The following is a 27,776-nucleotide window of genomic DNA, read 5'->3' on the forward strand; positions in this document are numbered from 1 at the left end:
TTGGTTTTTAACTATGAATTTTTTTGAAAATTACTATTTAAGTACCTTGATCTTTTCCCCACGGTGGTCGTCTTTTCGATTATGACTAAATTTTACATCTAATTCAACCTTTTTCCTTGGAAGCAAATAAAATAAAATAATGATTGATATTTTATTTTATTTTTGTATTTTCAAAACTTTGGAGTGGGCTTAAATGTCCTTCCAAGATATATGAATAAGCTTAACGAAATCTTTAATTCAATTTTTCCCAAAATTCACCAAAGAAAAGAACGAGAGCTTCTCCACCTTCCCGCCAAAACGACCGAAATATCCGCTCTCGCTTCCCCTCTTTTTAGTTGCTCTATTTTTCTATTTTCCGACACAGCAAAATATCTCGGATAAACCCAGTCTTCTCTTTCCTCTCCAGTCTTCTCTTTCCTCTTCACAAATTAGGTCTGTCTCCAATCGTTAGGTAGGTATTTAGTCTTTATAATTTCTTCATCCTCAATTTGAAGTAGGGATTCTTGATTTATAGATTCACGAGTTTTTAGATCTTTATTCTGATTTGTAGTAAACAGTCGATGACTTACTTGATCTTGGATCCTAAAATAGATGGTTGATTTAACTTAATTGGTTTGTGTTGTATTTATTTCAGGGAAAGCTTTTCTGCTGAGCTGTTTACAAACGCTAATACACTATCGGTGAGTTTTCTCAGTCAAATTAATCTACACATACTCTCTAATACATCTCAAATTTGTGTTATCGTCATTCATTTTCATTTGACCTTTAGTTAACATAGCTTCTGTGTTGGGGATGTTTGTGGAGGTGGTGTGTATGTATGTTTAAGGTTTGTTTGAGTTGCACAGATTTGATTGGAATTTTTTTGGTTTTTTCTGTGTTGATTTAGTGTTTTGAATGTGAGGATTTTAGATCTGTGAATTTCGTTGTTGTGAGAAATTGGATTTTGTTGATGTTTTTAATTGATAATTTGTTGGATATTTTTTTTGTTGTTGTTGCAGATATGGAAATGGAAGGTTAAATGTTTGTTTGCATGATAGTTGGAGTTGGAAAAACAAAGGTTCATTGATTCCGTTATCTACTGAAACAGGTTAGTCATTAACAATGAGATTGATTTTTCTTTTATGAGTTTATATAGAATGATTTATGTTTTAATTCCTGCTGGTGTCATGCTGATACAGAACTTTTAGGGTACACATTTCATGTTTAGGTATTTATCTGTAGTTGCCTTTCAAAGAGAACAATCTATCACGTTGAAACAATGTTACTTCCTGATTATGAAAAAGGAAACCATGATTGTGGGAGCTTTCCGTTTTCCTATTATCTTTCTATTCACATAGTGGTAGTATTTGGCAGGATTAAGTACTAGAGCCATCCAATCTCATTAATTATAACTTCCTCTTTTGTAAGCTCTTGTCTTGGATATGCCTGTTTAAAAGCAGTATTGCCTCTCCATTTGTCCAACCAGAACCTGGTTGAGCAGGGCTAGCCCCAATTTTTACAGTGGAAGTGGCTTGAATAACATGTTTTGCCTTCTGGATCCTTTCCAGAAACCCCTTGTCCCACACCTGAGTTGACCATACTCAAATACTGCAGTGGTAACTTCTCGATATCAGAATTAAGTATGTGTGCGGTTCCACTTATTGTTATATCTGACCCCCACCCCAATTACAGTACCTTTACCCAAGTTCAACCTTAACCCTGTAACGGCTTTATAGATTTGAATAATAAGTTATGGGTTCTCCACATCATGCTTTGTTAATGCTAAACCCTTCGAACATATTTGTCTCAATAGCATTCTTCATTAGCTTTGGAAAAATTTCCGCTACTAGTATGAACAAGAATGGTGATAAGAAACACCCTGCCTAATCCCCTTTTGTGGTTTGAATCATGCCGTCAAAGTTCCATTTCTGAGCAGTGAACATTGAGCTGTTGAGCTGCACCAAGTAATCCAATTTTATATTAATATCTTTATATATGAGTTATAAGAAGGTATCATAACAACTTTGCTGTACTTGTGGTAGACTGATCCGATGGGGGTAAAGAGAAATCAAATTATTCCAGTTGTAACTTTTGTTTATTCTGAGAGTTCATAATAAAGGGGTACATTTTTTGATGCAGAAAACAGGAATGGCAGACAATGATGAAGTCCCTCTTCATTTGGGAGACCTTTCAGACATTCCTGATCTCTCTAATGAATTCACACGTTTGGTAGCTATGAGGACACCCTGGATTTTGGTGGCGTTCCACAGTACAATGCTGTGTCAACACCTTTAGAAGACACTGTTGACTTCTCTTATGACTTTTCATTTTTGTTTAACGAGGATAGCAACTCTGATGCTGGCAACATTTCACCGAACGACGATAACGTTGGTCCATTGTTTGATGAGCAATTGAACCCCGAGGTGCGAGAGGAGGGGACACATGTCTATGAACCAGTGAATGAGGAAATCCCCATTCAGGACACCACAGGTACAAGTGACAACCAGATCAATACAAATGGCACCCCAGGTGTCGAGCTTGTTGGTGAATCTGTTCTTACGGGTGAGTTTTCTCAATCAAGCTGATCTACATACTAACTAATAAACATCTCAGAATTGTATTATCCATGTTTTTTAATCATTCATTTGACCTTTACTTAATATAGCTTGTGAGTTGGGATAACCTTATTTCTCTGCATAGTTAATGTCATGGTGATATAGAACAGTCAGGGTACATGTTTCATGTGTAGGTATTTGTCTGTAGTTACCTTTCAAAGAGAACAATCTATCGCTAAACCTGATTTGTCACGTAACGACGCTACATTTTGAACCGTGATTGTGGGAACTTTCAGTTTTCCTATTATCTTTCTATTCCTGAAGTCGTTGTATTTGGCAGAATTAAGTACCTGAGCCATCCAATCTCTTTGGTTATAACTTCCTCTTTGGCAAGGTCTTGGATATGCTTGTTTAACTTAAACTATTTTGAGAGTTTATAATAGAGGCATACATTTATGGATGCAGGAATGGCAGGACATAACGAGATACCAACACCTTTAGATGACTCTCCCGACCTCTCATCTGACTTTGTCGGTGGTCAACCTTCTAAATGCATGAAAAGACCAATACGGGTGGCAAACACATGAATGCAAATGGCATTCCAGATGTCGAAGTGGCCGAGGAGTCTCTTCCTACTGGTGAGTTTCTCAATCAAACTAATCTACATACTTTCTGACAAACACCTTAAAGTTGTACTGTCTATACTTTTTACATTTGATCTTTAGCTAATATCGCTTGTGAGTTGGGGATGACCTTATTTCTCTGCTTTTTTGGTGTCGTGCTGATGGTGATATAGAACATTTAGAGTACGTGTTTCATGTTTAGGTTTTCATTTGTTGTCTATTTGAGGCTATTAACACATAACTGATGAGGATAAAACAAGAGCAATAAGAGTTTTAAGCCATTTTACAGCAAATTTTAAGGAGGTATTTAGGCATTCTGAATAAAGGATCAAGCCAATGAGGACTAGTTGCACAATCGTCGTAAAGGTTTCATTTCCCTTCTAATCAGTCCTTGTTACACGAGCTTTTAAGTGGAAGTGCTGAGGACATTTATATGTGCTAGACAAACCACTTTAGTTTTGTAAGGCATGAGAGGGCAAGGAGAAACTGAAGACGTTAAGGAAAAAATTACGAACAGGTTCCCTTGTATAAACATGAATTTCGAGAGTTAGAAACACAATTCTAAAGCCCATTGCCGAGCACATAGTATAATTACTAGCTAAGAGAGAAGTCATACTGAAAACCAGCCAACAGAATTTAGGTAAAGAATGAAGCGGAGAAAAAATGTAATATTAAGTGGATTAAGTGTCAGTTGTGTTTTGCATATATGAGTCTGATTCGAAATCCTCTCTCGGTCTCAGACAATTTAGTTTGAGTCGTAAAATGATCGACACTAAAGAACGGGATGTATTTCTGTGGAGAGTCTCTCTGTCCTGGTAGTTTCAGGTAGCATTCCTGAAGAATCTTTCTTAATAATCTTCAGATGGGCATTAAGTTGGTGATCAAGCCTATTAAACATTACTGGTGATCCATATTTGAAAACCACCATGTAAGAAGGGTGACTTCTCCCCCTTAACTCAGCCTCTGATTCCTGAAATGAAGAATTAAGCATGTTATAATGAGTGCATTTCAAATGCAATATGTGTAAGTGTAGTTGCATCACTATATACAAATTTGTTTGTGTTTGTAGATTTCATTTGGCCTCTTCTTTATATTTACGGTTCGTGTAAGTCTTGTATCTTTGATATTCAAACACAATGATCACTGTACTCGTTTATGATTTGTGAAAGGTCAACTTATGTGGTGACTTGATTTATAATATAATTTTCTTTCCAGGGGAGCTAATGTCGCTTCAACAATCGAAGCGATTTCCTGGAAAGCTGTACCAGTTTGTTGAGAGTACCGACAATACGATGATGTGGAATCAAGAGGGAGACGGCGTAATTTTCCACACATCACGGTTTTCTAGAGATGAACATGTAGAGTTTGGGGATTGTTATAAAGGAAAATTTAAAGGTTTTTGGACTAAGCTTCGAAATTATGTAAGTTGTCTGTTTGCTACTTTTTGTTTTGTGTTTCTGCTGCCTGTAGTGTCTCTAATATTCCAACCTAACTTCATGTTCTGTTTGCAGGGATTCAATAGAACTTTGAGCCCTGATGAATGGTTGATCACCAATAAATTCTTTTTGAGGGGCAAGACGTATCTACTTCAGTGTATCAAGCTAGGCGGCAGTGGTGCAGTCTCCAGTAGCTTTAGCAACACCATGGATAATACCAGTGTAGATCCCGCAATGCAATCTAAAATGGTGGAGATGCTTATGGATCGGCAGCGTGTCTTGGATATTATGGCCATGTTAAATGATGCGGTAACAAGTTACTCTTGCAAGGTTGATGCAGTGCTGGAACACGCGCAAGGAAGGTGATATTCACGTTTATAAGAAATACTGAACTAAGTAATGAGGATAGTACAGCTTATGACATATACGGACATATACAGTGACAAGCCTAGTTATACATTACCTGTTATTATAAGAATTTTCCCTCTGTTATAATACGAATTCGATATTCACTATGATACAGATCCATTATTCTACATGTGGTAGTTCCTGACAGAGAAACTGAGGTTGTTATTTTTATACATGTTTTTGTTTGCATCACAGTGGTTTTAAATCCTACAACAATCGGGTGGGGGTGTTTGTTTTCTGTCACCTGATTATCTGAATCATAATTCGGTTATTATCAATTAGATTCCAGATTATTTCTTTCTTGAGAAGCGTCTGAGTGAGCGTGGTTAATATATTTCTAAATCCCCCCGACCTGTAGTAGACAACAGTCTCCTTGAGAAGAACAACTTATAATCCGTTCGCTCAAGGAGGCACAAATAAAAACTAGAAAATGATTTGTGACTCGCTCTTTTACTACTTGCGTTGCTCCCAACCTCGGCAAGCACATGACCAGAAAACATCAAAAACCAGTTTGGTTGATCAAACTTCTGATCTCTTCTTTGCGGAGATCAAACCTCACCGAATCTCCAACCTGAAATGTCATGTCGCTCCTTGTACTTGTTATGGGTTTTTTCAAATTCTCATGAACCTTCCCATGAATCTGTTGTATGCAATGAACAAACTTCTCTGCAGCAACTTCTTCGAACTTTAAATTATTACCTACTGCACTTCCTGAAAGCACAATGTCAAAAGGCGAGTTTGGAACAAAATCATAACAGACCTCAAAACGCGACTTTCATGAAGAACTGTGTATAGCTCGATTATAACAATACTGAATACAGGGCAACTCTAAATCACTGCTAAAAACCATCTTCTACTCCTGCAGAATTTTCAATAGATTGAATTCCCACTCACGAGATTGTTTGTGAAAGTAGTCACACCTTTCGTTCCTATAAGGAGGAAATTTTAGTTTCCAAGTTTCGAATAATTTCTTGATAGCTGCATTAGTAACATCTATGGCCCATCTACCTGTAAGTACATACCTAGAAAAAAAGAATAATCATCTCTCATAACATCTAGTTTGTAAAGGTCACATCATGAACTGCAGTCGAGCTTCGAATTTGGATCTAAGGAATCAGGAACTCTGCACCAAATATTGGCAGAGAGTTGAAAACTAACCTGTTAGAATCTCATTCAACAAATGGAAGTGACGGTTCCATGGAATGAATCAGATTCAGGTAAGCATCGACAAAGTAGAAAAGAACCCTCCATACCTTAAAATTCCTTCCAGAAAGTGCACCTCCAGAAAATGCTGTTCCACGCAAAACTGAAGAGAACTTCATGAATGATAAGAATAATTACCAGCACCAAGAGCTTGTTGGCCTATTAGCATTCCAAATACTGGCTATTCGAATGCCAAACCAAAACGGTCTCATCAGCTTTCTCAGAAGCTTCTCGACCCAAATCTCTACAGCAAAGTAATTTCTGGTTAGTTTTTCTAACCCTCTCAATCTTTTAAAAACAGTACCTAATTGTCAGTAAGTGCTCAATTGCGCTGCACCCCTTGGAGTAAGAAGTTGGCCATTACGAGGGAAATGCAACCCAGGCGAGCCGTCTGCAAAGAAATGTTTTTTAAAACAGCACGAAAAATCCTCATTGATCCATGCCAGTTTCTTGTTGAGATATGGTACCGTCCAGAAATTAGTGGACAAGTGAGGTGATTAAGTGTCTAACTACAAGGAAAGAGGTTACCAACTAGTGAGGACGTTTATATTAAAACAAATAAACAATTGCTAGTTACCGACCAGTGGTTAACAAGGGAAGGAAGCATAAATGAAAAGAGTTTGAGTGGCTTACCTGGAAGAAACTTCTGTACTATCCTTCCACATTCACACCCATTTTGCAAGCAAAGAAACATTAGCATTCTTCAGTGTTTGCGTTATGTCTCCTTCTCTTTGAGTAAAACAAGGTCATATCCTTTATAACAAAAGAAAGAACCAGAGATGATGTGAATCATATCAACTTCTTTTTGTTGATCATCCGTCAGAATTGTTAATCTATAAGATATTGGCAGAGAGCTGAACACTAACCTGTTACTGTTAGAATCTCATTCAACAAATGGAAGTGACGGTTCCACGGAATGAATCAGATTCAGGTAAGCATCGACAAAGTAGAAAAGAACCCTCCATACCTTAAAATTCCCTCCAGAAAATGATGTTCCACGCAAAACTGAAGAGAACTTCATGAATGATAAGAATAATTACCAGCACAAAACTTCGAGCTTGTTGGCCTATCTTCAATAGCATCCCAAATACTGGCTATTCGAACTCCAAACCAAAACGGTCTCATCAGCTTTCTCAGAAGCTCCTCGACCCAAATCTCTACAGCAAAGTAATTTCTGGTTAGCTTTCTAACCCTCTCACACTTTTGCACAGTACCTAATTGTCAGTAAGTACTCCGAGGAAATAAAATTATAAACACAGAAATGTTTTTTAAAATAGCACGAAAAATCCTCATTGATCCAGGCCAATTTCTTCTTGATCATCAGATAAGGTGTGAGGTGTGGTCCACTTTGCAATTTGGTGAACGAGTGAAGCAGGAGAGATTTATGGGTGAGAAATGGTACCGTCCGGAAATTAGTGGACAAGTGAGGTGATTGAGTGTCTAACTACAAGGAAAAAGGTTACCGACTAGTGCTTAACAAGGGAAAGAAGCATAAATGAAAAGATTTTGAGTGGCTTACCTGGAAGAAACTTCTGTGCCATCCTTCCACATTCACACCCATTTTGCAAGCAAAGAAACATTAGCATTCTTTCTTCAGTGTTTGTGTTATCTCTCCTTCTCTTTGAGCAAAACAAGGTCATATCCTTTATAACAAAAGAAAGAACCAGAGATGATGTGAATCATATCAACTTCTTTTTGTTGATCATCCGTCAGAATTGTTAATCTATAAGATAGGGGGTAGATATCTCAAGGACTCTCCTTAATCACAGAATATATTAATAGTATAAAAAAAAAGTTTTCTACCAAACAAGAGGAGATAGATAATCTTCATTTTGTAATGAAAGTTTTAGAACATATGTGTTTCATGGTTCAAACATATTTATTCTTCATAAATAAAAACAATAAGCATACAAACTATAGAGTCAAAGCAGAACACAGATTGATAGCTTTCCAAACTAAAACACTGACTCATGGAAAATAAAAGGACTTTTTTCATACGAAATTGTCTCATGTGAAGCAAAATAAAAGAAATGACTGAACAACAACAACCAAGATAGACAAATTAAGAAAGAGTCAAGGAAAATAATCAAAAAAGAAAGCATAAAGCTACTGGTTCTTTATTCGGGGTAGATAGACGCAAGATTCCTCCAGGTCTTCTAGGTCTCTCCTCTATAATGGCTTTTAGAGCATCAGCATGGAATCGATGAGCCCGTTGCGGCACGAATGTTTTCAGGGAGAGAGGGTTCTCTACATGGGTGCATAGCTGAAAATCAAAAAGACCACCATTGTGATACTTGGTCTTGAAATCCTTGAAATCCTGTCCCCTGTGAAGATCGTAGAAATGAAAGTGTTCCCCGTCGAACCAGTAAAGTAAAACCTTATCACTGAAGCCCATAACTCGAACACCATCAACGCTGCAGGGAAGTGGGCAAGGAGAAAGAAGTAAAGTCTTCTTGGTCCACATACTCTTACTTCTATCACTCAATGCATATAAGTGAACCTTACAATCGTTCTGACTTGTCCCTGATGTCTTTTCTAGACGTGCAACACACAACGATCCTTTAAACTCCAGATGTCGGACTATCGGTGCTTGTTGCTGCTGCTGCTCTGTTGAAGAAGGAATGCATTCAGATGGGATTTGAAAGACTTGAAATTTCTCGCTGTGGAGGTCAAACGAAATCATATCACGAGAACCTACAGTAGTTCCCCAATATAGAACATCGCTACAAGAGATGGCTGCTTTGTAAACATCATTACCAAACAATTTAAGAGGAGGGTTGGGGATTTCAATTTTTCTCCAAAGACTGGTACCCAGAGTAAACACCATGATGCATTTGAAGAGATCAATAGAAGCACTGCTGTTTAGAATAATGACCAACTTATATTCCTTTGTAATTGAATCAAATCCAAATCCATGAAACTTAACATATCCATCTGCAACTGTTGGCGTGAAGATGGAAAGTACATGCTTAAGCTATAGATATCATAAGTACTAGGATGTTTAATCATCTTTGATAGACAAACAAAACCATTACAATAACCCACTACTTGTTTTTTACCATTGCTACGTGATGTTAAAGATTTATGAACAATTTTCCCATCACCAGCATGCTTATGGTTATGATTATCTTCAATATACAACATATGATTCATAAAAATTGAATCTTTCAGATTAACATTGAGTACACAAACAATAAAATTAGGGTTTTTTAGAGATTGAAGAAAGTAATTAGACATAAATTTTGGATCTTGATGGATTGAGTTGTACCAGTATTTACTTGCGCTACCAAATCTGATCACTGACTTGACTGGAATTCTGTTGATTATCTCCAACACCATTTCGGGAGGAAAATTAGGTTCTCCTGATTGTTGTTCAATACTATTACTACTAGTAATCTCCATCCTCTGTCTCTTGCACTCGTCTGCTGCTTCACTCTCTTCCAAACTTCGAGCGCGTTTTGCTATCATCTCGCTTGGCTCTCACAACCATCATCTCATCTTAGTTCTTCCTCCATTTATATCCTTTCGAATTTCTATTTCTCAGATCTATACCAAATTACTGAAGTTAGGAAAGTGTTAAACAAGCGAGAACTAAACCAATACAGGTTTCTATAGGTTCCGTCCTCGTTTCCGAAAACAAAAAAGGAAAGTGTTAAACCGCGTTCAAACAGGACTGCTAAAGGGGGTATCACGTTCCACGGGAATGTACCGGCCCCACTCAAGACACGTCTAAGGGAGAGACATCCATTGGGCTAAGTCATATTTCTTTTAATCTAATGAAGTAGATTGGAAACTAGAATAACCAATGTAGCATCTAGACGCCTGAATCATTCTCCATGGTCGCGCTGAACGGAACAACGCAACCATCTCAACCATCGGATCAAAAAAATAAATCAATTTGCGCTGAATCATACAGCTAAAAGTTGATTTTCTCCGAATTGTACCATTCAACGAAACTATCACGCTACTAGTTGGAATGCGAAAATATATCTGAAAAGAGAAGTAGTGTCAAAGAATAGACAACGATTTTTGTGTAATCTGCAACGTTTTTTTTTGTCTAATTTAGCAGCCAAATTAGCGTCATTGCATTATTAGTAACCAAATTACCCCTCAAACAAGCAAGTGTTGCATCACTAGTTTAACATGCAGAACAGATTTGGTGAAACCGTTCAATTAAAAAATTGTTCAATTTCATAAAACGCTAACGAGATCTCAAAATTGAGAGATGGATGGAGATAAGAGACACAAAAGAAATATGTCAAAATTTAATTCACAAATCCCACCTATCACTTTATCGGTCTTCGATTAGCTCCTTCATTTTCATTATTCATATCTTGTTTTAATCCATCTAAAATCCTAACAAAATACCATCGTTATTTGTAACATGTTTGTTTATATATGATTCAGTGTCTTGATCGGAGTCGATCCTGACTCGAAAAGAGTTAGATGTCAGAGTTATGAAGCACGGATACTTCAAAATTGTTGACATATTTGTGTCGACGCCGTATCAGTATCGGATATTTAGGGATACATGGGGATACGTGTCAGATACTCCATTCAAAGTATCGCCTTTTTCTAGTTACAAAAAGGGTAGGGGATATTTTGGGATACCTTTGGGATACTCTAAGAGGGGATACTTCCTATAATTTTAGCATATATTTTTATATGCATAATTTATAATTTTATACATAAAATCTAAATATTTAGAGATATTAATACTCATGAATGCATCAAATAATTATATCCAAACCTAATAACATGGTCACTATAAAGAAAGAAATTTTTTGATTATATGGTGCTTCATCTCCAGTGTTACAAAAATTTAGCTTTAAGGCTTTTTGAGCTGACATGTTCCTCGTGTTGTCCAGAGAGAAATTGAACCACATATAATTTTATCCATTCAATTAAGAAAAATAAAATTGAACCACAAAATATTAAGAATTTAATGTTTGCTCACATCAATCTTCTACAAAAGAATCGTAGAAAGTGGAATGTGAGATATTAGTGCAGATGCATTTGATCAACTTGACAACATGGGAGAACTTGAAGTACGAAATCTTTCATTTGACGAGCAAGAACTAAAAACCATGATAAAATGAAGATAGTTAGATATTTGATGGGTTTAGATAATTTTTATCAGATTTTTTACTTAATTTTATGTGATTTTTTTCACTATAATCAATTATTATTAAATAAAATATTTTTTAATAAGTACACATATTCCACCGTATCTAGTATCCCAATTTTTTGAAAAGTGACGATCCTCGTATAAGTATCGATGTATCAGTGTCCCCGTATCAGTATCGGTGCATCATAGTCTCAGAGCGTTTGTTTTATATTTTGAGTCAGATTTATACTGATTGGCTACCTGATTCAGACCTAATTTAATGACTCGTAACCGTTTAAATCAGGTAACAAAATGCTTCTCGTTCATGGGACCAAGTCATTGGCTCTCAAAAAACAAACATATTGAGTCACATTTAAGCAGGGAAAAAAAGTGAGTCAAACACGTAAAATCCCGAAAAAAGATGATATTTATCTCATCCAATGTTGAGTTATTGGAAAGTAATCTAACATTTGATTTATCTACTTCTAGAGCCGACATAATACAAGAAGGAGGATCAGTTTCCCAACTAAGAGCCTTGTTAAAAGTTTTGGATTACTTAGCCAATATATTTGCCACACTGTTTGCCAGTCTTGGAACAAAATTAAAACCCAAAATTTTTTGACAGGTATAGAAAGTGTTTTTAGATTCATCCAAAATAGATTGATTCTGCCATTCAAGTTGAGATTCTCTTCCATTCAGGTAATCAAAGTGGTTGTTGCAATCTCCTTCCACAGAAAAATTTACCATTCCTTTCTCTGGTGCCCATTGCGCTCCTTGAAGTAACCTTAATGCTTCCGCTTCTTCAGGGGTAGAGGTTGTGAACGGTCCTGCTTTGCCTGTCTTGAAGTCCCCTGCATCATCCCTTACAATTAAAGAAAAACCTGCTGACAAATTCAGGGAAATCCAAGCTGCATCTATGTTAATTTTAAGCTTAGCTTTCTCAGAAGGGATCCAACCTTGCTTCTTAGAGGTATGTAGGATATATAGGCTGTTAGGTATATTATCCTTGTACCAGTAGTATAGGTATCTTTGTATTTCTAAACCTAATTGGGAACTAGTCTGCTATTTTTGTTCAAAGGCTCTATTACATCTTTCTTTCCAAATAAACCAAGTTTTTGTCAAGATAATTTCTATAGGAAAATTAGGGTCTTTGTTGCCTAACCATACCTTTCATATTTCTAAAAAAGATGTAGAAGTATGTATGTTAAGAGTCACAGGGAAAGGGTCATCAACCCTGATTGATTTAGCATAAGGGCAAGAAAATAAAAAATGTTCTATAGATTCGACCATATTGCATCCAAATGAGCAATTGGGATGAACATCTTCCATGAAGGCAGAAAGTTTCAGGTTTATAGATAGATCATCTTGCAGACATTTTCAAATAAATATTAAGTCTTTGCGAAACATTGAGGTTCCATAAGATTTTCCAAAATGAATCAGGTTGTCCTAGATTGTAATGGTCCACTGTTCTTTCAGTGAGTTTACTATACATGGATTTCACAGAATAAACACCAGATTTTGTAAGAAGCCATCTAAGGGTATCGGGTTTATCTATGGATATCCTAGTACTTGTAATTTTCTTAGCAATATTATCAGGAAACATAGTAGAGATTAGGGTTGAGTTCCACTTCTTAGTGAGGGGATCAATCAAGTCCTTCACAAGTGTTAAGTGAGAGTTACATGTTGTTTTAAAGCTACTTAGATTGGACTATGAGTTTGTTATCCATATATCAGTCCAAATATTAGTACTAAGGCCATCTCCAATTTCCCAAATGATATATTGTTCAATAAGATGAATGCCTTTGCTAATGCATTTCCAAATCCAAGAGCTAGTTGATGGGATTTTGGATTTGAAAGTGGAGTTGTTTCTGAAATATCTAGGCTTTAATTGAGTTACCCAAAGAATATTGGGTTCTGTTAACATTCTCCAAGCTAACTTAGTTATCATAGATAGGTTAAAAATACGAGCATTTCGAAATCCTATACCTCCTTTATTTTTTGGTTTACAGAGACAAGAATAGGATCTGGGGTAGTATCCCTTGTAATCTGTTTCCTTGCCCCATCAAAAATCCTTCTGAATAGAATCAATTTTATCAGTAATCTTCTTTGGGAGAATGAAGCAACTCATCTGATAGCTTGCCATGCTTGCCAAAGAAGATTTGTTAAGAATTTAACTTACTAGTTTGGGGTAGAAGTTTACCCATCCAAACATGGATTTTGTGTTTCATTTTCTCAATCAAACTTTCAAAGAGTTTGATTTTAGCTTTACTTATGAAGAGAGGGGTTCATAAGTAGGAATCTCGAAGATTTATTTTCTTAATTTTCAGTATTCTGCTAATCATTCTCTGGTGTTTAGGTTGTACTTTTTTACTGAAAAAAATCCCAGATTTGTCAAAGTTAATTAACTGTCCAGAAGCCTTGCCAAAAGAATCAAGCAGAGATAACAGATTGTGATATTCTCTAAAGTTAGCCCTAATGAACAAGAGGTAATCATCAGCAAAAAATAAGTGAGAAATAGGGCTATTCTTAGGAGTTATCTTAACTCCATTTATGAGTTGTTCTTTTTCACCAGCTAGAAGTAATCTAGAAAAGATTTCCATACAAATAATGAATAGGTAAGGAGATAGAGGATCTCCTTGCCTAAGCCCCCTAGTGGACTTGAAGTAGTCCCCATGACATCCATTGAGTAAGACTGCAATGGAAGTTGTAGACACACATTGGTAAATGAGACTACAAAAGTTATCATTAAATCCAAAGGCTTTCATGGCTGTGATTAAGAAATCCCAATCCGCTCTATCAAAAACCTTAGACTTATCAATCTTTATACCCATTCTAGTCTAGTTTGTCTTTTTTGTCCATTTTTCTTTGTTTTTTCTTCGTTTTTACCCAACACGATATCATATTATTACCTTTTTTTTTAATTAATGCAATTTTCTTTATGGACCAAACAAGAAACTATTTTCTTCAGTGGTGCCACACTCACCGTGAGCTGAACATCTTCCCTGAAGGCAGAAAGTTTCAGGTTTATAGATAGATCATCTTGCAGACATTTTCAAATAAATATTTAAAGTCTTTGCGAAACATTGAGGTCCCATAAGCTTTTCCAAAATGAAGCAGGTTGTCCTAGATTGTAATGGTCCACTGTTATTTCAGTGAGTTTATTGTACATGGATTTCACAGAATAAACACCAGATTTTGTAAGAAGCCATCTAAGGGTATCAGGTTTATCTATGGATATCCTAGTACTTGTAATTTTCTTAGCAATATTATCAGGAAACATAGTAGAGATTAGGGTTGAGTTCCACTTCTTAGTGAGGGGATCAATCAAGTCCTTCACAAGTGTTAAGTGAGAGTTACATGTTGTTTTAAAGCTACTTAGATTGGACTATGAGTTTGTTATCCATATATCAGTCCAAATATTAGTACTAAGGCCATCTCCAATTTCCCAAATGATATATTGTTCAATAAGATGAATGCCTTTGCTAATGCATTTCCAAATCCAAGAGCTAGTTGATGGGATTTTGGCTTTGAAAGTAGAGTTGTTTCTGAAATATCTAGGATTTAATTGAGTTACCCAAACAACATTGGGTTCTGTTAACATTCTCCAAGCTAACTTAGTTATCATAGCTAGGTTAAAAATACGAGCATTTCGAAATCCTATACCTCCTTTATTTTTTGGTTTGCAGAGACAAGAATAGGATCTGGGATAGTATCCCTTGTAATCTGTTTCCTTGCCCCACCAAAAATCCTTCCGAATAAAATCAATTTTATTAGTAATCTTCTTTGGGAGAATGAAGCAACTCATCTGATAGCTTGCCATGCTTGCCAAAGAAGATTTGTTAAGAATTAACTTACTAGTTTGGGGTAGAAGTTTACCCATCCAAACATGGATTTTGTGTTCCATTTTCTCAATCAAACTTTCAAAGAGTTTGATTTTAGCTTTACTTATGAAGAGAGGGGTTCATAAGTAGGAATCTCGAGGATTTATTTTCTTAATTTTTAGTATTCTGCTAATCATTCTCTGGTGTTTAGGTTGTACTTTTTTACTGAAAAAATCTCAGATTTGTCAAAGTTAATTAACTGTCCAGAAGCCTTGCCAAAAGAATCAAGCAGAGATAACAGATTGTGACATTCTCTAAAGTTATCCCTAATGAACAAGAGGCAATCATCAGCAAAAAATAAGTGAGAAATAGGGCTATTCTTAGGAGTTATCTTAACTCCATTTATGAGTTGTTCTTTTTCACCAACTAGAAGTAATCTAGAAAAGATTTCCATACAAATAACGAATAGGTAAGGAGATAGAGGATCTCCTTGCCTAAGCCCCCTAGTGGACTTGAAGTAGTCCCCACGGCAGCCATTGAGTAAGACTGCAATGGAAGTTGTAGACACACATTGGTAAATGAGACTACAAAAATTATCATTAAATCCAAAGGCTTTCATGGCTGTGATTAAGAAATCCCAATCCGCTCTATCAAAAACCTTAGACTTGTCAATCTCTATACCCAGTCTAGTTTGTCTTTTTTGTCCATTTTTTTTTCTTCAGTGGTGCCACACTCACCGTGAGCTGGGCACCGTGAATAATCTTGCGTGACTCAGTCACGGTGGGCCTCGCGGAAGTTTTGCAGGTGTGAGCTGTTAGGGTTGGGTGGGGCCCACCGTGAATGTCTCACGCGTGATTATTCTCGGTGCATCATTTCTGTATTTTCTTACCAAAAAAACAAGAAATTATTTTAAGAGAAATTGGATCAATTGTCCAAATTTTTTTAAAACATGATTCTAATGGACGAGTAAAAATTAGTATTGGTGAAATGGACACCAGAAAAAATAGCAAGAATGAATCTGGATTCATCTTGGCTTAAACTTAAAAAATAGCGAGGGTGAAACTGGATGCATCCTGATGTAAATTAAAAATAAGAAAAAATATTTGAAAATGGATAGTTACATACCGGTTATTTTTACATTCTCGTCCATTTAAAAATTTCAAATTTTACGTGTCTTTTTCAACCAGGAATTATCGTTATTGAATTAATCGGCCAATTTTGTGTTATTTTAATTATTGTTACTTCAAACTTGTAATGGTACCCTCCTAGATTTAACAAAATCAGTGGATTAGATTGCGATATGTCAATTCGAGGTCAAATTAAACCAAATTTGACTAGTTCTGGCTTTTATCTGTTTTTGCTAATCAATGAAAACGTGGCCAAAAGGTAGATGAAACTTTTCATTTTTATACGTCGATATTGTGTGGTCAGACAGAACTTTGGGAATCTTGGACAATAGTGTCCAACTTAAATTGTCCTCAAATATATCTCGACTGACTTTATAGCGAGTCATCGACCCTACCGGATCTCTAAGCCATGATAACACATTGCCCTTCAAATCCACAGGTTTTATAGTATTTACATTTACGCCACTAAAACCTAATTAGGCAGCTAGTAAACCTCGTAATGTCCTGTCCTAGTCAGCGCACCAGCTGTTTTCCCGTTCCCGAGAAAATGCTGTCAACACTACATCTCACATGAGATTTTGGTCCACCCGAATGATTGGTTGCATGTCTTGGAAATTTCGAATAACCTCCCCAGCCAACCACTAGAGAGCCACATTTTGGTGATTAACACTCCGTTTGACACGGTGTTGATAAGGTCCTGAGTATGTGTTCATTAGATATGTACGTACGGTTATGGCTCGTCCTTGCATCAGGTAGTTATAGGGTAGTTATTTAAGGATTTCTCTATATATACACAGTGGGTGTTGTAATGATATTATGTTGAATGAAGATTTATTGAATATCTCCCATGTCTGTATCTCTTCGCCGGTTCTAATGAATTCATTCATTCTCTATCTGATTTCGTCCCTTTTATCTGTTAAATTCTTCTAGTTTCACCATCGATTGATGAGTTTTGGGCTCATCACAGTTTAACATAACAATCCTTCTGCCCATACAGTGGGGAATCCGTATGATTTATAATCATGTTACATCAAGCCAAGGACTAGGCTGGTTACTTGAGTTTATTCGCATTTCCTTGGTTGATGCATCGACATACACCCAAGCTTAAGCCTAAAACCAGTATACTAAATTTTAGGTACTTGAGCTTAGGAAGACCACGTTACCCTTTCCAGAATCAAAAATTCTATGCGAACCGCGATCACCAAACCATATGAAACTATCTTTCACAGTTTTTGAATTATGGGGTCCAAAAATGACCCCCCGCTAACTCCAACAGTATTGGGACCCGCCTCCATATGAGGAGGCAGTTTTTAACTGGTTCCTTTAACGTGGTTCGTGTATAACTACCTTTCCAAAATAGAAAGGTCTGAAAACCTTAGCATGTATGATTTTTTTAATTAGTTTTTTCCGGGTATATTTGGTTCAGTTTTCTTCCCTTAATAAACATCCAACTGTATATTTGTTTGCCAATTCTAGTTTTTTTTTTTTTTAAGTACGACAATCGTTAACAAAGGGATGCACTAACTTAACGATTTAAACCCAAAACTAAAAAATATTATATCTCAACAATTTACGAAATTGGCTAGCAATTATATCACTGGTTGTTGATTGTAATGTTATTTTTTTTTAACTGCTCAAATACCAGAATCAACATGTGTTCTTCATCTTACGACTAATTAAGAACAATCAGCAAGATACAATATTTTGGCTATGTCGAATCCGGGTTATAAAAATCATTGATTTACATTAGTTGACGAACAATTATAAATGAACATCTCTTATGGTTGGAAGAATCAAAATCCTTCAATTACGAGGCAATCCAATTTTTAAAATTAAAATTCATACACAAAGAATTAATGTTTAGTTGAGATAATTCAATTACCTTTGTTTTACCTTGCAATCCAATTCTATTACATTATTGAGCAAGTGTTGTAAAAAGCTATCATTTTGAAGAGAGTATAATTTTTATGAATCAAAAATCTTAACTACACAGAGTTGATTTCCCCTGTTTGGCTCAGAGAATCGTGCTCATTTCCCAAAAATTGAATCACGCCAGCCCTCAATTCCTTAAATAAAACATTCTATAACTATAATCTATAATTTAAACTAAGTCAACTAACCTAAAATACAACCAAGTGATACAATTTAATCCAACAAGGGAGATTTTAGCAATAATGAAAAATAACTTCGAAATAATTTTAGTGTGTCTTATTCGGTGTTACAAGTATTCAACTCAAAACTGATTGGCGATGAGTGGAGTGTTCTTTTCGTATGATATTTTAAGTTCATTGTGGAATTAACAACGTGAGACAATAATCCTTTCACACACTACTCAGTGTGAGGCAAGCTTTTCCCTATAACACGTGGATGAAACATGCAGGTTGCCAACCATTCGACGTGATAGTAATTCGGATTCAACCTTTTATACATGCTTAGCTCTGATATCATGTTAAAATTCATGGACATCCGACTCAAAACTAATTGACGATAAGTGGAGCACCCCTTCCGTATTGTATTTTAAGTTTATTATGGAGCTCTTAATAATGGGGATATAATTCTTTCACATTTGGGGTATAGAATAAACTCATCGAATTGGGGTATACCCTAACTAATTGGGGTACATGTACGGGTAAGACAAATTAGAGTCCCTTGGAAGTAAAATCCAAAGCCCTAATTCATACATCTTTGATAATGCCTAATTCCCCTCCCACCACCACCACCACCACTACCACCCCCTCCCCCCACACACCCCTCCACACACACACCCCAACATTGATCTATTGAATTAGTTAAGTTAACACTGTTAGATTAAATTTGTTAAATAAATATTTTGATTCCATTTGTTAGATTTAACTTATGGACCTTGATATACAAAAAAATTGGAAACTTTTTGTTTTTTGAGAATTTTGTAATAAAAACGAATTACTTTAATCAAACACTTCTGAAGATGTAATTCAACACGGTTTTGTTGGTTTAATTTTTCAAATTACAGAAGGAACTCGAAGATTCATAATTCAGATTATGAAAAGTTAAGCTCGAATTAACAAAAAATATACCGACCAAGCTAGGTCGGCATAATCGCATAAAACAAATTGACGACGTCTAATTGTGACAAAATATCGTCATGTTGTAATTATTCCAACTATGCCGACTAACCATATTTGAACAGTGCAAATGCATTGCAATTGGTCGTCATGGTGGAGAATGCAAAACACTGGCGACAGTCAAATTTATGGGTACCGTCGTCATGTTATATTTTTCAAACCATGACGGCTAAACACATGGAAATTTGTTTTTGTTCATTCTTAGTCGTCATGGAAAAAATGCAACGCGCTGACGACTGTCCAGTAGTCGTCAAGTTCATTTTTCAAAATGATGACGATTAATAGCAATATTGAACACAAAAAACCTGGTATTTGGTAGTTTATTAATCGTCATGGTTTAGCTTTTCAAAACTTGACGAGTGCTCATACTGCATCAATAATCGTCAAGGTTTAGGGATGGAGACCATAACGGCCCTGTAAATATTACCATGAATATTACTTTCAAAAATGAAAACTCTTGGAAAAGTTGTCACGTTGTTCATACTAAAATCGCCAAGACTTAAAATATATATGAAAAATAGGCATGGTACACATAGTTGCAGTTCAACAATTTCAATTTTTTCGACGTAATATGCCATTCAAACAACAAAACAAAATGCTAAATGGAGTTTAAAAGATTAATAGACAACAAAAGAGTTCGAATCGCCGAGCTTTTTTCCTTTGAAAGCGATAACATTTAGAAAAGGATAAAGGAATTAATCATTAAGTTGATAAAGAACGAAAAGAAAATGAATAAGACGTGAATCTAGAAACCAAAAAGGCTAACTTCGTTACCAATAAGTGAAGGGTAGTTAGGTAACTTTATATATGTTAAATACCCCTTAGCACATCATTCTAATTAGGTATAAAATCCATATACCCCAATTCATCCGGGTATACACCAATCAATCGAGTTAAACGAACTACGCTCATTGTTTGCCTTATATTCTAGCCAAAGGCTCAAGCTAATTAACCAAACATTTCAATTATTAAGACAAAAAAGTTAGAAAATTTAACGACATGACTAGCAAAGGCCCCAAAATATATATTTGAAAATGATACATGACTCACCACTTTTAATGTGACGGATTCTAATCATAAAACGATGACATTCACCCAAACTGATTATATGTCTCGTAATTTAGGACTTATAAATAACGGATGTGTTGGAAATTTTGGGTTAAACAAGAGGATGAAAACAAAAACAGAAAATGGTGTACCCCTGACTTCAAGGCTCTTTCGATTCTTTTAAACAATAATTCGACCTTTCCCAATAAATTTGGCGAGTAAAAACGGTCTCTCGAATTATGCCTTCAGGATTCAATGAAGCCCTAACGCCGTAATCGAATTCAAAGATTGTACTTCCTTGACCCGACCAAGAAACACACTGTATAAGGTTCTGATGATGCTTTTTAGAGAAGAAGAAAACATATTGTTTTTTATGTGTTGGAATGGGAGAACATCTTCGCTACTTACAGTGATATTCATGCCTGTTGGTAGTGTCGTTTCATCACCAACAGACGCTTCCAAAAGCCATTAATGGTGGCTTATGGGAAGAGACGCGTCTATTCAATTTTCAATGGAAACTTCTAGGTTTTACAAAATAAAACCAGAAAAAAAATTCCATGAGACGCTGTCTCGGACTCTGTTAGGGGGCATTGCCCCCTAGACCCCCACAACCTGACCGGTCAGGTCGATCACTGTATAACTCTGCGGAGAGGCAAATCTTGAAAATATCCAACTGGATGTATCTCTATTCAAGTTAGACAACAAGTGATCAACAAATATTTTGCTAGCGTCAAAGGAGGACTTCAAATTATTGGTCATGAACGTACAAACAATGATGCAGGGAATGGAATACGATGGTATATGCTCATGAATAAACATTAGAATCTAAAGTTCAAGGATACTTTGGTCTTCATAATAATAACATACATTATTTAAATAAATGTAGTGCAATCATTTTTTGCACATATTCTTACATTTCCAGACGTCCGCCCTCCGATACAATGGATCATGACGTACTTACCTTTACGTGGTTCCACCAAAATATAATGTTTCAATGTATAGAAGACGGATCTGTTCAATTCTCACTCTTGCTTAATTTTCATAGCTAAAAACCCGTTAATTTCTAATGATTCCTTTTCAAGGAAAATGATAGTGTTATATGTTTCGAAATTTGCTCATCTTGGCGAACACAAAGTTTTGTAAGAAATATATTTAAAAAAATATTAGCTTCATATAAAGAGATGATTGAATCTTCCTCTTAGTTTATAATTTATGTTTGGATTAAATTTGAATGATACTCCACTTTAGAAGTTTAATATCGGAAAATGATGGATAAAAGAAATCACTTCAACCCGGTGATCGACGTTGGTCCAACCTCACGTCATGTTATGTCATGGGTGCGTGGTAACTTATTACTCCGTTTCGGGCACAACCCTTTTGAATTTATCGCAATCCGTTGGAGTAGTATTTTTGAAAAAGGAAAGGAAAATAGAAAGACACAAAAATAAAATAAATAAAAATGGAAATAAAAATGAAAATTGCTTAAAAAAATCATTAAACTCTCTCTCCATTTTCTCCATCTATCTCTTCTCTTCTCTTCCCTGTTTGTTTATTCCTCCTCCAGTCCTTCCTCAAACATCTCTTGAGATCTCTACATAAGTTATTTCCAAAACCCTAAAAAACCCAATCACTTCAATCACTCACTAGAACAAAAACTAACTCTAAATAAGAGAAAAAAAACCCAAAATTAATTTAATCTTGATTACATCAAAACAAAAGAAAAGTGGTTTCTTTTTTTTGAATTGTCATATTCCTACTTTGTTAGATTGATCTAATTTCCTTGAATTCGGTTGTAAAATCCCAAATTATAATGTCTGGTTCCGGTGGTTTTTCGTTTGCTCGTAGTCATAAAGGAGATAGATTTTATAATCCACCTGCTATGCGTAGACAACAGCAGCTACAGTTGTTACAAAAACAGCAGCAACAACAACAACAGTTACAGCAGCAACAACAGATGGAGTTGAAAGAAATGATGAGGGAAGAAGAAAATCGTTCTGAATGTGATGAATTATCTAAACCATCAATTAGTTATTCACCATCATCAAGACCTAATAATTCAACTAATTTAGATAGGTTTTTAGCATCAACTCAACCTTTTGTTCCTGCTCAGTATTTCCCTAAGGTACTACTGATAAATTGGTTATTGACTTTTGATTTTTTTTCTTCTTAAATGGGTTTTTTATATGGTTTAATGTTTGGGTTTTTACTTGCATATTTTTGTAGAAGATGGGTGGGAGGGAATGGAGAAATGGAATTCATCAGGATAGTAATAAGGTATCTACAGATCCTTATTATAATCTTGGGGATCTATGGGAATCTTTCAAAGAATGGAGTGCTTATGGAGCTGGAGTTCCTCTTGTTTTGAATGGGAGTGATTCTGTTGTTCAGTATTATGTACCTTATCTATCAGCTATTCAGCTGTACGTCGACCCGGCTAAGCCCATATCTAGGTTGAGGTGAGAACATTTCTTAACCTAGTTTTGTGTTCCTTAATCACCAGGGTTTTCTGTTGTATTTAGTTTCAGTTTTAGCTGGTTCTGTCTGAAGTAAAATGTGTAATCTTAGTTCAACTTCATTGCTACTTGTTTTGCTGAGTGTAACTGTTTAGATACTTTAGTAATATGATTGAGTAGGATTGTTATATAGTCCGCTGGAAAGGTAGGATTTTATCATTACTTAGTGTTAGGATTTTGGAATAACCAATTATGTGAGTTACTCAATTGTTGCTGAAATGAAGATTACCAGATTCTGTCCTGGGTAACTATATCCAACATCCATTTTCTTCTTATATTTCTGCAATGCCTTCTGGGACTTCGATTTGGTTTTAATGTTCAGCGCCTTTGTTTGGTTGTTTTATGATCCTTGCATTTTGGAAATCATATCTCTCATGTTTTTGGTTTCTTTTAGAGATTAGCGTGTGTACAGAACTGTCACGTTTTATCCACATTGAAAAGTAGTGTTTTCCACCTTGCTCTGCACGGGCAAGGTCATGATGCCTATTAGGTAGGGTTTGTTATATACATGTTTTGTTTTACATCGTTTGGTGGTGCACTAGAGGTTGTCTCATGAGAACCTTCTCTGTGGGAAAAATTTATTTATTAGAATTGCTGTTGCAATTAAGCAGAAACCTGTATTCTTCAAATGTATTATTTATACACTGGTGAATGAGCTCCTATTCCATGGAACGGAAATTTTCTTGCTTGTTGTACCCAGAGTTCCGCTTTCCTCCAGGATTAGTTCTTGTTCATTCAAAAAGGTGGTACAGTTATTTATGGTGGACATTCCACTTTGGAAACATGTATCCTTCACCACTGGTGATTTTGTTGAACAGTGACTGGTTTTTCGGCTTTGAATTTGATGAGGAAATGCATCAATGCAATGCTACTGGCATTTAAATCTGGATGGTCATTTATCTTTGCTAGCATGTTGTTTTAGCCTCCTAGTTTCTCATCTACTCGAGTACTTCAACAGAAGTAAAATTGTATTTGGGAAGCAAAGGACATATCACACTTGGTTTGTTGTTGGATAATGAATATTTACATCCATGGGTTGTGTTGGGAACACGTTACTATTAATATTTTGTATGGCATAATGGTGTTTTCTTACGTACAATGATGTTATACATTAATTCCAGCTGGATGTTTTATATGCTATGACTTGGTTGTGGCATATATCATATGTATCGTATGTCATGTGTGTGGTTCACGTGGTTCTGCGACTTCTGCTTGAGAAGTTCATATGAGTGGAAGAATGAAAGGAGTATCACCTCCGGTTTAAATCACAGCAACCAGCTGTGATGGCTTATTTATTTTGTAGAACTAATATTACGATATTTAGCTGTTTATCTGGTAATAAATTTGATTTGTGAGTGGGGATAGATGTTTCCTGACTAGTAGCACTATATAGGACCCAGATATAATAGTCATCAATTTTTTACGTTTGGTTTGGGGGAAAGAGCATCGGTAAAAGTTTGAGTCACAATGTTTCTTTTGTTGGACTATAGATAAAAGTTTCCATTGCTGATTTTAAAGTTAACGGAGAGTTAGAATTGGACTTACCTCAGAAGAATATTTGGTCTGAATTTGTGTTCATGGTTTGCTTATTTCTTAGGGGTGAGCAAAGATAAACTTGGCAAATGGTTTTAGTTGTCCTACTTTCTGTATGGAATCTAACTAGTTTCTAAACTTCACCATTGGCATTCCCCTGACAGGCGACCTGGAGAGGAGAGTGATGCTGAGTCCTCAAGGGAGTCGAGTAGTGACGGTAGTGGCAGTGATGATGCGGAAAGGCGCTCAAATCTTGTCTCGGACAGAGCAAGTAAGCAGAATCCTTTGGACGTTGGTAGACTATCATTGAGAGACAAACCGCAAGTGGGTTCATCGAGCGATGATGCTGATGCTTCCAACCCGACAGCTATGCCCAAGTTTCAATACATGGAACAAGAAGCCCCTTACAGCCGCGAGCCTTTGGCAGATAAGGCAAGTTCACCTTCACTCATGGGATCAAAAATAATTTATCAACTTTTAGTCTATGACTAACATACTTCTGCACATTATGCTTTACAGATTTCAGTTCTTTCCTCTCGATTCCCCGAGCTTAAAACATACCGGAGCTGTGACTTGCTGCCTGCAAGTTGGATGTCTGTGGCCTGGTATATATCTTTGTCTTGCTCAAATCTCATACAGGTTTGTTCTTTCCTCAGCTTTCTGATGCATGGGAGCTTTGTTTCAGGTATCCTATATACAGAATTCCTACAGGTCCAACCCTACAGGATTTGGATGCATGTTTTCTAACATTCCACTCTCTGGCAGCACCTTTCCGAAGTATGCTTTCTTTCCCTCTCTATGAATATCAATACTATCTATCTATTTGGGAATATTTGATGCTCACGTGGCACCACATTAAACCTCATGTTTTCTCCAAAATTAGAAAGCCACGTCGCATGCTTGATATATCCTAATCGAAAAGATATGTTTAAGGAAAACCAAATCCATTTGTTACATTACCCAATTGAAAAGATGTGTGTAAAGGAAAAATATTAAAAAATAGGTCCATTTGTTACAAAAAAAGAATTTATGAAATAATGCGTTTTTTCACAAAAATAATACATAAGAAAGTCATCCACTGAATTTAAATATGGTTCGGTGTACAAGTTTAATGTTGTTGCAGAAAAGCAATTGAAGCAAAGCCTGAGCAATGCATCAGCAGACGTAGGACTACTATTTTTGTATGTATGCAAACCAATGATACTGAATTTTGTGTTTGGTTCTCTTATTGAAGATGCTAGCAATTGTCAACCAGAAGGGAGTGCGTGTGAGAAGCTTTATATACCTGCCTTTGGGCTTGCATCATACAAGTTTAAGGGTTCAGTTTGGACTCCAAATGGACCGTATGAGCACCAACAAGCGAGCTCATTATTGCAGAAGGCAGACAACTGGCTTCGACTGTTACAAGTCGATCATCCTGACTACCGGTTCTTTGTTTCACATAACACGTATAGAAGGTAAAGGGGAAGATATATTTTTATTTAAACGCCTCTTTAATTATATTAATAAAAAGTAAAGAAGAAAATCAGAAGAGTAAAGAGTGGTCTCTCAGTGGAACCGGTGTTAGTCGAGTCCGAAGGCGGTGATGATAACATTTTGTGTCTTGTTTAATGTCAAAGCATCGATCATTGAAAAATCAGATTGATCGAACTGTTTGTGTATCTAATTTAGATGTATAAACCTTTTAATGCTTGTTCCCAGACGATGCCCTATATTGTTTTCTTAATAGTTTTTGGTTGTTACTGTGTAGCAGCAAGAAAGTTTGGGTAAAGCTGTTGAATGATATTTTAGAGAGGGAATTATAAATCATTTCATTAATATGTGTTCACTATCTCCCCTCGTTTAACTTGGTTATTGAATGTGGGAATGAGATGTTTCTATTTGTTTTGTTTGAGAAAAGCAGAATTACCTAGTTGGTTTCAGCTTGTATATAAGTGAAATAGCAAGAGAGTAACTGACTTCTTTGATTTGGTTTGAATGAATAATCTTGTTCTGATGCTGAGTGCGCGTGCAATTCCAATTGCCTTGCTTCGAATCTAGTAGGTGACAAGTCTGGCAGTTAGCTATGATCACTTCTTACTCTCCCACATTTGCTCGAGTGTTTCAGAGTATTAGAGGAGAACCAATTATGAGAACCCAAACACCGGTCACGTTAAGGTAAAACTGATTATTTTAGTATTTGCTTGAAACTGATTATTGCTATAAATTCAAAAGCCTCTTCTGAGTTATCTTCATATATTCCTCTCTTTGAGTGATGTAAAAATTCTACAAAAGTCAAAAATAGAAAACCGTCGAATTTAGCAACTCTAATTAGGATTTCAGAACTTCTTTGAAAAACCAACTCTGCAATCTTTATCCATCCCTCTTGCTGAGAAGCCAAAGGTATTATTCTTAGAGCATCTCCAACAGTAGGTGTTAAAAATCCTACGTGGAAACTTTATTAAGACCCTTATTTAGGAGGATTTGCACACATAGTAAGTATAGGACCCCGTAACTAATAAACTATCCCCAATAGTGTAGAGGCTTGACCCTTGTAAAATCCTATGTGATGAAATCTTAACCGTTTAATGGAGGTCATTGTGAAGATCAAAATAAGGTTTTCTTCAAAACCTTCAAAATTAGTATTTCATCCTCCTATTTTGGAGGACCTACTGTTGGAGATGAATTTCGTTAAAATGAAGGTTTAATATCCTATGTGTCATTAAAATATAAATCTCCCACCTTCTATTAAAGATGCTCTTAGCTTTATAGGTATTTTTTTAATAGATTACATAGGTATCCTGCAATTTTGATTTTGAGCATAGGTTAATCAGTAAGTCAGGATTTTGTTTGGCTTTGTGGTGCTAGAATTTGTGTTGCTTAAGAGCGAGTTTGTTATCCAATGGCAAGGATAAGTACGGGGCAGGTAAAAAACTCCCTACTTCAAAAGCGGTACAAGGAGGAGCATACAATGATGGTACTTACTGATGGTGACCGTCACCGGCCTACCCTATCCGAGATCGACCACTGTTTCCAACAATCCAGAACCCTATAAGGTATTACCCCACAAAACGGATATCTATGTTAGGAAGGAAATTTTACCGCAATTTATTGGGTTATCGAAACGGAACCGACTGAGCCACATTCTGTCTTGATCAGTTTCGATACCGATTAGATATAAGCCTATTACTCTGTTATACCTTTAGCGCACTCATATCTTCATTCACATCGACACAAATAAAGAAAGAAAACTGTTAACACATCATCCAGTACGTGTGTAATATGACACCCGGTAACCTGTCGACCAAGAAGTTTGTTCTCATGTATATTAAGAAATCGGA

The 27,776-nt window shown here is 36.0% G+C and overlaps 2 protein-coding genes and 1 long non-coding RNA gene across 4 annotated transcripts; 2 read left to right on the forward strand and 1 right to left on the reverse strand.

Annotated features, from left to right (window-relative positions):
• The first annotated feature begins 276 nt into the window (after nt 1-276).
• Nucleotides 277-5,172, forward strand: LOC113346112 (heat stress transcription factor C-1a-like). Of its 2 annotated transcripts, none has more exons than XR_003358406.1 (7): nt 277-451; nt 635-680; nt 999-1,087; nt 2,119-2,541; nt 3,000-3,172; nt 4,378-4,578; nt 4,669-5,172. XR_003358406.1 is itself a non-coding variant. In XM_026589688.1 (7 exons), the coding sequence occupies exons 5-7, from the start codon at nt 3,085-3,087 to the stop codon at nt 4,957-4,959; spliced, it is 585 nt and encodes a 194-aa protein (XP_026445473.1). In that variant the 5' UTR covers nt 288-451; nt 635-680; nt 999-1,087; nt 2,119-2,541; nt 3,000-3,084; the 3' UTR covers nt 4,960-5,172. The 2 variants fall into 2 exon arrangements, 1 of the variants encoding a protein (XP_026445473.1); XM_026589688.1 differs by having other exon boundaries at nt 288-451; nt 4,373-4,578.
• A 118-nt stretch (nt 5,173-5,290) lies between these two features.
• On the reverse strand, nt 5,291-9,867 carry LOC113346114. The gene is made up of 4 exons (XR_003358407.1): nt 9,473-9,867; nt 7,724-7,847; nt 6,838-7,361; nt 5,291-6,448 (listed from the first exon to the last, which is right to left on the reverse strand). It is a non-coding gene; the product is annotated as an uncharacterized LOC113346114 (long non-coding RNA).
• A 12,037-nt stretch (nt 9,868-21,904) lies between these two features.
• On the forward strand, nt 21,905-26,274 carry LOC113346129. The gene is made up of 6 exons (XM_026589723.1): nt 21,905-22,532; nt 22,634-22,866; nt 24,621-24,888; nt 24,976-25,061; nt 25,142-25,233; nt 25,691-26,274. Exons 1-6 carry the CDS (start codon nt 22,221-22,223, stop codon nt 25,915-25,917), a joined length of 1,218 nt encoding a protein of 405 aa, XP_026445508.1. The 5' UTR covers nt 21,905-22,220; the 3' UTR covers nt 25,918-26,274.
• Nucleotides 26,275-27,776: the final 1,502 nt, after the last annotated feature.

This window comes from Papaver somniferum, unplaced genomic scaffold (genome assembly GCF_003573695.1).
Source record: "Papaver somniferum cultivar HN1 unplaced genomic scaffold, ASM357369v1 unplaced-scaffold_93, whole genome shotgun sequence".
NCBI lineage: Eukaryota > Viridiplantae > Streptophyta > Magnoliopsida > Ranunculales > Papaveraceae > Papaver > Papaver somniferum.